Genomic DNA, 12,281 nt, shown 5'->3' with positions numbered 1-12,281 from the left:
TAGAGTGCTTTTAATAATGGGAAATTAACCACTCGGAACCAAAAAACAAGTTAAGACTTTCTCAAAAGCCATGTCGTTGAACGAATATAACCAGTTATACGTTTATTTGGGGGAAGATATGATGACAACACGTGATCCGAGTGGTCCACTGAAACAACACATAACCAGTTTGCGTTGCCTATAAAAAAAAATCATGCAGTTATCTCCACCTTTCGAGCGACGGCACTCAGTGGTTAACCATAAAATAGATGAAGCGTAAACGTATCCTCGAACGCCCGACCAAAATAGTACGGGAAATTCGAAATCTTAATAAAAGTTCGAATTCTGTCAGTATCGCTCCCATAATTGGTACACATCTCTAATTGGTACACACGCACCTGAAACTCATAAAAACATAGATGGCCATGATGAACCATTTATTTAGTCAGTGGAAGTGAAATTTTCTTTCTTTTTTTTTTTTAATACTGGCGTCTGATACACAATGAGTGCAAATGGGCATTGAAGCGTTTCGCTGTGTTTTGCACAGTCAACGTCAACAAATGCCTTTAATGGGAAAAATAAATAAATCCAAAGGCTGTACGGTAGGAACAAAAGAAAATGTACGCTAAGCCTACGTTTCGGTCGCATTTTCGTGGTGACGGCGTTCAATGATATAAATCGTCGACAAATTGAATATTTGGCCAGAAGAACACAAAATTTAATTTCTATCAGTATTCTGTTGTTAATTGGTACACCTGTTAATGTATATCGAAGACATCAGGAAAATAGATCATAACAAACCGTTTAGTTAGTAAACAGCAATCGTCCCTGTTTGTGTACCAGATTTTATAGATCGTTCGAGTATAAATAGGCTCATACGCCGCTAGAGGAAACAAAAGGTGAAGCATTCTCGGCAAGATAATGGATTCGAGTTAGCCATATCAGTTGTGTTTGTTTAAATTTTCAGAGTACATTACCCTTGAACTGAATTGTGATAAAGACAGATGTAACAAGCTGGCGAAAATAGAAGTCTATCATTTTCTGTGCGTAAGTAACGATGAAGAAGTTTTATGCACCTAGGCCAAAGTCGAGTCGAAGAAACACTAACAAACGGCAACGTTTCATTTTCCTTCAATTGAAGAAGAAGAATCAAGTAATTCTGTTCTGTTGTATAGTGAATTTACAACATTATGTAACTCATCCCCAGGATATGTCACAAAAGGATCAAATCAGTTGGCATCCATGAACGGCCTGGACAAAACGCATAGGCTATGGCACGCTTTTAACGCATCCCCACACCTTGAAACTGCTGCATCGCGCTATTCTCTGATAACAACTTAAATATTCTGTGCTTTATGCTATACAAAAACTCCCTTTTGACATATAGACACCACTGTTAGAGCTAAACGTAATGACGATCGATTCCTCCCGAGATGAATGACTATAACTATCGTCGAGTCCGGCAATTTAGCATGGCAATAACGTAATGACTGTACGAAACTGGCCAGACTCGAGCTCGATGATAATAGTTGGATGCCTAGTGATACATTATTTCACACTGACTAGCAACTGTATTCTTTAGCATTGAAGTCCCAATGTAGATGCTAACGTTGAGCATGCGACAGAAGTATGGCGTGGTACCTTGCTCGTCGAAGATCGAATGTTGTCAGACATCTGATCGGACCTATCCGAAGATATCAGGTATACAATTGTAACGACAGGATATCATGCCTGGTTCCACATCTTCAGCTTAATAGGTTCTCTGATAAGGCAGTACGACCTCAGGCTTCATCTACTCAGACACATCTAAATGAGATAAGGATTCCTCATCGGTTGACGTAGCTCTTCCAAATTTTCCCCTTGCGGCTCAGCGGATAAAACGTAACAACTTTATTGGTATCACTTTTCGACCTGACAAAAGCATTGGGACATAGAAGTGGTCTGGACGTTCAATGAACGCCTTCGTAGAACAAGTTACACGCATGATCGTCCCTGGCACATGGTTCGTTTCGAAGCACAGCTAGATCCTACCAAAACTTGTTACCGACCAAATTAAACGCATACTACACAAGCAATGAATCTAGAAGGATCAAATATACTATATAGATTCTTTGTTTCTAGTACGATTTCGTGTGTAATTTTCCATGTTTTTTTTTTTGAACTCTAAACTGAAGAATACAAAAAGGTAGCTTACTTAAATTGGAAATACAAATAATAATAATAGTAGAAAAAAGAGTAACAGAAATATTAGTTAATATTTCTGTTAGATAATTCCGCATTTTTGCTGTTGTTTTTTTCTGCTATTCTGTAATTATACCAACAGCAACTCGAATATGAATACAAGGTTTATTAAAGAAAGCCAAGCCAAGCCAAGCCAAGTGTTTCAATGTAATACCTTACACTACTCACAAAAATAAAAATTCCTCTATTTGCATAGAAAATAGAGTTACTATTATCGAAAAACATATCTGGCCTACTGTCTCTCGGAAGCTCCTCGCGTACTGCCTGGCCAGTTTTCGGAAGTGACGAATCAATGAGTTGAAGCATTCAAATTTATTAGAGTTCTGTTTTTCTTTCTTTTAGTCACCCTCCTCTCGTTTCTTCTCAACTAAAAAGATATCCGCTTCCGTTACAAGCACTACGACCGAAGCAAGGCAATAACCGCCCTGGGCCTCAAGTTGGGCCCAACGCTGCACTCTGTTCACAAGCTCGTATAACAGTTAATAAGTTCTGCCCACAGCTTTTCAATTTACTTAAAGCAATTTCCCAAAACGCCCCGACTGTACTAGCTGCATTACGCGCCTAGCCGCTTTCAACATATAATAGATTTCGCTCAATACCAATGGGTTCCGCTCAGGAACTCGAATTTCTCCTAATACTACTTGTTTGGGGCCGTTTGTCGCTATAATGGCCCCATACATCTTTATTTCGGTAGAACAGATTACCTTGCATATCAAAGTAAAGCTGGTCCCTATTGTCACTTTGGGTGCAGCCGGGTAAAAACAAAAGTTTGTTCACTTTTTTGGTTTGAAGGTTTGATAAACTTCTCGGGACTCTTTCACGGGTTCCCGCGCTTTCGATTGGCGAACCGACCACATGAAGTAACTTGGTTCTTATAATTGTATTCTGAGAAGGCTTCTATTGTTCTATTTTTGAGGCTGAATTATTCTATATTTTTTATTTATTTATTATATTATTATACTATTGTTAATTTAACAACGTTACTCACATTAAACTAACTATAAAATTACTTTTCGCAATCACAGGATCTTATGAGAGTTCGTTATACAAAGTTCATAGACATACATAACGATTCTCAGGGAATTTGATTGACTAAGTAGTGGACGGTAGCGCTAAGCCTTTAACGTTTAGTCTTTTTGTATGGTGGAGTATTTTGTACGTGAAGCTGATACTTGGTTCTTTCAGTTGCTGAAGACGACTTCTGGTTCTGCGCTTGTACAGAACGGATGGATAAATAGAGGAAAACTGTATGTAAGATAACATGGTCTTCGTAATGAACACATATATACCACGCATTTTGTGGTTTTGTTTACAGGTAGAAGTGTTGGAGATGTTATGTGTCGTGCATAATGAAGTTGACGTTTGCATATAGGTACAAAAACCGTAATGCATTTAATCCACAGTGTGTGCATTACGTGGATCGTATAGAAATAATTGCGACATACGATATTGGTTCAATTCGATCTTCGAAACATATATGTGATAAATGATAAATGAAGACTTATATAATCTTAGAAATCAGTTGTTAAATTTATTTACATTTTGTCTATTTATATCACCTTCTTAATGTATAACGGGATGCATGCGTAAAAGACATCACAGTGATATGTTGTCACATAGAAATCTGTTAGGTGTCAGCGATTCCTACCTGACAGCTATCGACCATTTTTAAAGTTGAGACGCGTAAACACTGGCGTCAGAGATACAAAATAGGTACCGCCAGCGTCTTGTTGATGCCGAACGAAATTGTTCGGTGACAGTGGGTATACATCTTGAATTTTCTAATATGAAGAAATATTAATTTCCGCTTACCTACAAAAGCATACACTTCGAAGAAGCTACCTTCTTTGTGCTAGTTATATATATGCTTAGACGACACCAGGTAATGATGTTAACCTGTCGACCCAGTTGAACATTTAGTAGATAGCGAAAATTTTGTTAGAATTCATTTTTCTCTATGCTGTGATATCGTGCTGAACTACAAAGATGTAATTACGCCAGCTTGTCTGCCATAATACATTACATTTGTCGAATGTTTCAACTGCTGAGTTGAGGTTGTCATGCACTGAGGGTTCGAGGTAGTTAAAGTAGACAAAACAGAAATTTTGAAAATAGCGCACACGGAATTAAGTATTAAATTAAGTAAATTACTTTTATAAGTAGAGAAACTCTCGCAAACGGGTCGTTTTCGTTGAATGTCCTGACGTTACGTAACACCTCTCGACAGCTCGATACACATTTCGAGGACTCGATGAGAATATATATGAAAAACTTTCTTCGACTTGTAATGGCAAGAAGAAACAAAATATCAGACACAAATACTTCATGAATGTTATTTTACCAGCATGTATATTTAAAGGCTCCCTCATTTTTGTGAACCTAAATTTGTGAACCGCCTAAATTTTTGTGAACCAGGTTTTATTTACCCGGACAGGTAAGTATATGATTCTAATCGGGGTGCATTTGATTGACAGAGGACCGATATAACTTTAAGTAAGTAAGTTTCACAATAATTAGCAGCATGTTTTCTTAATTAAAAAAATGGGTAGCCTTTATTTATGCAGCAATAAATCTGATCTTCAAACCATTAGTATTAATAGATTTAATAATTAGATAAAAGATTTATTCCAACAAATAGATGAACGCACGATGGCTATTCAGCGGCTCTTGACTTGAAAAACGTTGATCTTGATCTAGCATTTGTTGTCCTTTAGGGGTTGAAGCGATAGCTTACTCTTCTAAGTGCGGTTCAATTCTAAAATGTAATCCTTCACGTGCAAACTGGCTGTAATAAAAGTTAAACAACTTTTTGTCCCTAGTTTGCCCTTGACCTAGAATGCCTCATACCTTACGACTCTAAAGTAATTTGGATAGTATTGAAAAACCATAAGATGCATGCGCTCGATCTCGTTCCCACGTGGTCTCCGTCTGCGTAAACTATGTTGTTAACATTTATTGGGATTTCTGTCTCATAGCAAACTTCTCTTTCAATTTCAAACTACACCTCTAACAATCTTAACGCAAATTTGGCCTAAGTCGCACTGAGGACATCTAAAAAATTGAATATGATGGTAAGACAAAGCAACGCCAAGAGACGAGGTATCAGGGTTTCGTAATTGCATAATGCGCGTTATGCATATGTCCTAAATCATGCATAAGCAGTGCATACAATAGAGAATAATATAATTTAATAAAAACACGAGTTTCTCCATAGCTCCACTGCCTGCCGATATTTACGACACAATTTAAGCTATTCTAGTAACTTTTTTGGCGCCAGTTATTCATAAAGTAGTAGTCAGCTACGTTCGGTTGTGTATGTTTATCTTGATGGAGTATTCTTGTTGGTTTTGTTGGGTAAACCCCCAATTCGTACAAATCGTACGAACGAGACCCGATAGTTGATATACCACTTCGACGCCACTTTGGAGCTAATCTAACACGTACAGCTTTCATTTCTGGAAGATATATATTACTTATTCTTAAGAGATGAGATCCGTCACCTACGCATTAATACCTCCAGCGCTTTGCTTTACCCACTCCGGATTCAGTTAACGACTGAGTATGGAACCGTCACCGGTTCCGTAAAATTCCGCCATTTTCAATAAGCACATTGACATTACGTTAAGCGGCAGTTGCCCATTTAAGTTAAGATAATGCAGGGAGCTATTACTGCCCTTGATATTGACACAATGCAATCGTCCGAGTATCTCATTCAATGACTCCGTGGATAATTACTCCTCACGTAACTCACGTATACTAAACGTTGCCGGGTGTACAAGCTGTACATTGATGATGCAAGGTATTAGAAGCAGAAATATGTGATACGTTGATCGTTGTTACCGGCCTTTACTTCTTTAGAAAACTTTTCACGCAATTTAAATCTTATATCAATAATAATAATCTTCACTTGCCGACGGCATTGGTCGCTAAATGTCGAAACGTATCATTTCTAGTGGAACTCGAACGGTTGTAGCCGGTCACTGTTAATAATCCGCCTCTGATGTTGGGAGGTTTGGTAAAATCGCGATGTCCGCTCCCTCACACAGGAGTTACTATAAAGCTAGAAGAACCATACCTGATTTTACGGGCGAACGATTTTAAAGTATCATTAAGAAGTTCGACATCGAGCACATTTATCAGTACGATTTGCATGTGAAAACCAACAATGCATACCTTCACGACCTTCTTCATGAAACAGCGGCCGTTTCCTCGCTTTTTTTAGATAACATTAACGTTGACGTTTATTGCTGCCCAAATGACACCAGTAGTCTCCTGATAGCAGGAAAGAACGCTGGGGTTATCCAGGAGCATTGCTATCCCGCGTCTTTTTATCACTCTGTTCATAGGCGATCAATCTTTCAACAGACCTCAAAGGCAGCTATCAAAAAATATCTGTGATTGTGTCGTTGTAGCCGCTTATGACGTACTGACGTGTCTGCCTGCATCGATCATGCGTCTCACAGGCCACTGTAATCTGAAGCGTTGCAAACATGTACTTTGATTTATCTAATATTATGCGTCGCAACATTAACTGTCGGCTAGACCAAGTCAATTAAAACCTTCATGACGTTACTAACGCCAAGTAGCTATGTGCTTATTGGAGTAACAGTTTCCCGAAGCAATTGGAAACAATTACTGAAAGCCTACTGTTCATAGACAAGCTACTGAAACAGAGCATGGATTGTTGCTGAAGGATTCGATTTTCCAACTCTCTTGTCGAACGCTTCGGTAACTAGGAAAAAAAGATTCTCGAGCTGAAGTCAATCTCTGAGACGGTGACTCAGACAATGGTAAATTGCATTAGATTCTGTTAATCTACAGGGTACAAACTGATGGCCATTGTTATGTGTTGCGGTTTCAAGCGACTGGTAGTTGGTTAATTGTAGGGATAATAGACCGTCAAAAACAAAATAAAGTCCCGCCAAACAAACGCATAGAAGTTCGTTAAGTAAAAGCAACCTAATCACTGTAATATGTGTGTGTCCAATAATCTCCTGTTAAATTTGGATTAAGAGGTGTACGAGCTTGGCCGGTTACACAACAAGCAACACGTCGCACAAAGGGTCGCGCGAAGGGTTTTAAGCATTATCAGATACTGTAACCTTCTATTTCAGGAAACGAGGCACGGAAATGTTCTTTTCGGCTTGAGAAATGACACGCAAATCAGAAATTTGACAAAATGGCTTACGAGTAGAAAGCTCTTTATCGGGTTTCTTTTCAGCATACGCTTTTCTCAGCGCAATGCTTTGGTGAAACTTCGCGAGTCCAAGTTCACCGTTAGTTACATTTGTACAGTTAAAGTATTGTTAGGTAGAAAAAGTTCACCCAAGCTAATTGGTTCATTAGTTCATTTTCTAGCCCTACTTAAGTCTTTCCGAAAAAAAAACTCTATCTTAACCAACCCGTCAACCTCTAAAATCACAGCCGTCATTCCTCGGTAGCGCCACAGATTATTTAGACCTGTATCGTATTTGTGATTTTCGAAGTCTGTTTCTTGCCAATATCACCGCCTAGAGATTCTTTGCTTCTGACGCGGTGGCGGTCAATTCAAATTTTTCGACATAAATTCAAAGTAATTCGTGCGGTTACGTTTTCAAGACCTCGCTCAACTGGTTTACGAATTTTACAACTCTGACGATCCTGGTTGGGCCCTATGAGCAACACACAGACCCTTCCTGGTCAAATGGAAATCAATTAATTATTACAGTTCATAGCTAGTTAAACTTGAAGAAAAACAGATTCACGCTTTTGGTGCACCTGTGTGCTAGAGAGTGAGAGGGGGAGAGAGGGTAAGTGCAGGTCGAAGCACAACCTTGTTTTTGGTGAATGGGCTTCGAGGACAGAACTTACTAAAATAAATTGAGCAAGTTCAATTCTTCATGGACGGTATCGCAAGATGGAGCGAGAGTACTCGCTGAGGCATACCCAGTATTCTCGGTTTGTTTTTTACGCGGCAAAGATCACCTGAGCCTCTGTTTCATTGGTTGTGGCTGGATCGCGCACGCATAAAGTGCTAACCTTCAGTAACTTTCAATGAACAACTATCTCCAGTCCGTAACGCCGTTTCTCTTTTGTTTCCTCGTTAACGTCGACTGTACTGTTAAAGAACGACTCGCTTTTTGGCTGTTTCGCGTTTATTTGTTGTTTCTCTCCTCATACAGAGTAAATATTCCGAAGAGGTGGTAGCTGATTCGTGCGACGGATTACTTCGTATCAATACTGTGAAGACGCTAGAGCCTAACGCTACGCACTACGATCTTTTTTCCGTTCCCATCCCCTTCAAGAACCACCTCCCTTCGTGAACGCATCGAATCCTATAACTTCCTGTATAGATCCCTTGCTGCGCATTAACAAGTGCGTTCCTTACTTGCATGACTTCGACAAAAAAGATAAAGGTAAATACACGCTATACATACATAAGTAGAATGAACGCTTGACTATAGTTTGTATGTACCTGTATGTTTATTGCAGTTCCACTCGGTTTTACTATTGTTGCTACTACTAGAAGTTGACAAGATTATCATATGTAGCAGTGAGGTTAAAATCCCATAGTAGGCGTTTCCACTTAATTCTCTAGCGTGTGAGCCTGGATTTCTTGCTGCCGGATACGGTGCAGTGCGTTTTGACAATTAAAAACATGGTGTTTATCACTTGTGGAAATGCAAAGGCAGAAAAGCCAATAATAATTTTCGTTCATTTGGTAAATAAATCTTAAGGCACATTTAAACGGGATGAATGCCAATACTTGATTTCTGTGTCAAAGCACAAAGAAAGCGATATATATATATATATATATATATATATATATATATAACTAAAGCTAATAAACTGAGTACACATTGAATAGATGGCATTTTAATCAAAAGTTATTACTACACAGAGTACATATAATAACTAATATACGTTTATTTGCATTATTTTCAAAATACTACAGCATATATCTATAAGCAAAGGCCACCATGCAACATCTATTTTACATAAGCCAACGGTAATTCATCGACGGATAGCGTGCGTCCCTTAAATATAATTAACTTTTTACGACCACCTGGAAACCGAAAGAAATGTACATTTTTGAGACCTCGGGTTGATTTCTAGTTGCTGTAATATTAATTCGTAACAGATTGGATACGTTCAGGCGTTACTGTATACCATTCTGAACAAATGCGCATTCTGCAAAGATGGCGATAGTGAAACTCCAGATTGAAGGCTCTCGCTTTAGAGTCAGCCGTCTCTGCATTGCGTATCACCCTGATCGTTCATACTAAAAGCTAGATACAAATTAAGTTTATAAGAGCCTTGGCATTAGCCGCCCGTCAAAGTTGATTTAATAGGCGTTACTGAATTAAAATGATCATTACTTATATTAAAATGTGGGTGAAGTTCTGGCAGTGATTGTTTGTGCTGGGGGTTGCAATTTATGACTTGTTAAAAAACATTATTTCCTCACACATTTAGTGTCAGGGATATGACAGGATCACAGTCAGGCATTTGTGAATCGTAAGGGGTAATGTGTAGCAGTAATGTGTACACGAAACAAATAATATTTATGCATGTGATAGCATCACTGGGAAAACTGGAACGGTTGAGGTAATCGTATTAACACGACTAACATACCTGTAATGGGCGAAGGCCTTGTTTGCTTCGGCAAGTTTGTGCATCTCTTGCTTTTTGTGAATAACTCGGCCGACATTCTGTGAGGCGTCGACCAATTCCTTGGCAAGCTGATCCGAAAAGCGGACGTGTCTCTCCTTATCCGCTGCTGTTTCGATAATCCAACGAATTGCCAGTAATCGCGCACGACTATCTTTCACAGGTACGGGCACCTGTAAATGAAGCCGAATAATGAAAATTACACGAAACCGTCGGAAGAAGCTCTTCATTTTTCTTTTTTACATCGGAGTATGATTTGTATAGCTACATTTAGGGGAACTAGTTATTTACAGGTCCCAAGTGAGACAAAAATGTGTACACACTGAATACTTGTTTTCGTTACCAGTCTGTGAACTCCTTTGAACATCTATTAACACTAACAGATTAGCTAGCAAGGTCCTTAATGGCTCACCATGCCACCTGATTTGTATAATTACTGCACCGCTAAAAATAAAAACGGCTAAAAGATGTTGCTTGCTAAGCATAAGCTGTTGGCTTGCTCACCTATAAGTTTAGTCGTCCGAGCCACTTTGCCTAAAAAGTAGAAGCTTTACAAGTAACTTTTTTACTCTCTTTTCTTATCTCTTACAATTTACCTGTTTATTTGTCGAGTTTCAATTCTTATGAGCCCCAAAAGATCATTACTATTATTGTATCTTCGATTTATAATTTTATATTACTTAATCTTCCGTTTGCTACCTTTAAGATACTTTTTAATATTTTTCAATCGATCTCGCTGTTCTTTTTTTTTTCAGTTTTTAATCGGTACGAAGATTCCTTCATTTTCAGCCAAAGGAAGCTATTCTGGGTACATATAAGGGACGCATGGGTCTAAACATACGCATTATAATTAAGGAACACTTTGAGGAAACTGATCGTTCTGCCACAGCATATATGACTTTTTCGAGTGCTTGGCAAGTAGGCTATCATATTAGGCCTTCTAGCTCGAAACCTTCTTATATCATCCGCATCATAACATTAACTTCTTAGGATTAGCGCAATAGACCCTTAGGAAACATGTAATATTGCTTTTGTTTACAATACCTTTAGTACCTTGTCGCGTGCATCAATGCATCTTTAAAAATAAGTACTATATCTACGAACAGTATGGGAACTTGCTGTACAAAACTCAACTTTCTCAAATTTAGGACGGCTGCGGCGCTTCGAAAGTCAATATTTTTTAGCGAACTTAATTTGTCCTTTTCTTTTATTTCAAAATGTCTTGCATTTCATAATAATTGACAATTGCATACCTAAAGTAAGATTTTGCTATTTATGTGAAGTTTGTGCAACTTGGAGATCACGACAGAGTAAATACTTAGCCCTGCGTCGTGTCTATCAATTGTGTAAACGCCTATATATATATATATATATATATATATATATATATATATATATATATAGGGTTGTCAAGAAAGCATTGAATGGTTTTAACTCAGAATTGAAGCTAATATTTGTTATATTTTAAAATAATGTCATCATGATAATAATATCAGTGTAGAACTTCTATGGTTTCCAAGCGAAATCTTATAATAAGTGATTCTTGCATCCATCAACAGAGATCAAAGTAGACAATAGTTTGATAGTGCGAAATCCAGACTACACGGCGGAGGCTTTTTTTCATCGATGTTTTCTCGGTGTTCGTTGAATAGCTAAGGATAGATCTAGTCTGATATTATCGTGGTAGATGATGACGTCTGTTTGACGCCTTCGCAGTGGATTTTTTCCAATGGCCTGTTAGTTAATAACAGCACAACATTACCTTCGTTGGTGTCAGTCTAAACTTTACCACAGACTGTGAAGCACATTATTATTTATATGCACATTTTTATGCAATTCACTTCTTACCCCTGCAACTAACCGCTTCAAAAGTGGCCCCTTTCCGTTTTTGGAAAATTTCTTGGATGAAAATATAATAGAATGATTTTTTTGCGTCAATTCAAGTGGCACCCAAACATAAGATTTTTTGGCCAGCTTTCTTTAAACAGTTTAAAAGCGTTTGGTGCAGGATATTTGGTTCCTAGGCAATACTAGTCACGGTTACTGATGCGTCAATTTTCACAATCATTTTATTAACTTTTTCTGTATTTGGTCAATTACTGTGAGAAGCATCCTTCACTTTGGAATTTGTAGAGTGAAAGCGGCAGAATCATTTTCGGGCCGTTTCAATAACGCATCTTGACTACTAACAGCATAACTCTTTTTTGTATGAGTCTGGTCAGCACTTATGTCTTTGATTATAATATATAGCGAAATTTTGCTTTATTTTAGCGTGTCCAATACTGCCAAACCTCAGTTTTCAAATGACACTAACTTCGATCCGAGACTTACACCATTTCAGCTATACGACTTTAAGGCCTTTAAATATGAAAATGGTCAATACTTTTTTGAAAACCTTTTATATATATATA

The 12,281-nt window shown here is 38.1% G+C and overlaps 1 protein-coding gene across 1 annotated transcript in view; it reads right to left on the bottom strand.

The window, feature by feature from the left end:
• Positions 1-9,102: 9,102 nt before the first annotated feature.
• Positions 9,103-12,281, bottom strand: part of mRpS7 (mitochondrial ribosomal protein S7) — a 5,135-nt gene continuing 1,956 nt past the window's right edge. The window contains exons 3-4 of the mRNA XM_022831559.1: positions 9,835-10,043; positions 9,103-9,265 (exon numbers count right to left, since the gene is read on the bottom strand). Of these exons, the coding sequence (XP_022687294.1) occupies positions 9,256-9,265; positions 9,835-10,043 (219 nt within the window). The 3' untranslated portion in view covers positions 9,103-9,255. The remainder of the gene's footprint in view (positions 9,266-9,834; positions 10,044-12,281) is intronic.

The sequence above is a fragment of the Varroa jacobsoni genome, unplaced genomic scaffold (assembly GCF_002532875.2).
Source record: "Varroa jacobsoni isolate VJ856 unplaced genomic scaffold, vjacob_1.0 scaffold_338, whole genome shotgun sequence".
NCBI lineage: Eukaryota > Metazoa > Arthropoda > Arachnida > Mesostigmata > Varroidae > Varroa > Varroa jacobsoni.
Note: the sequence above shows the minus strand (reverse complement) of the source record. Positions and strands in the feature narration are given on the sequence as shown.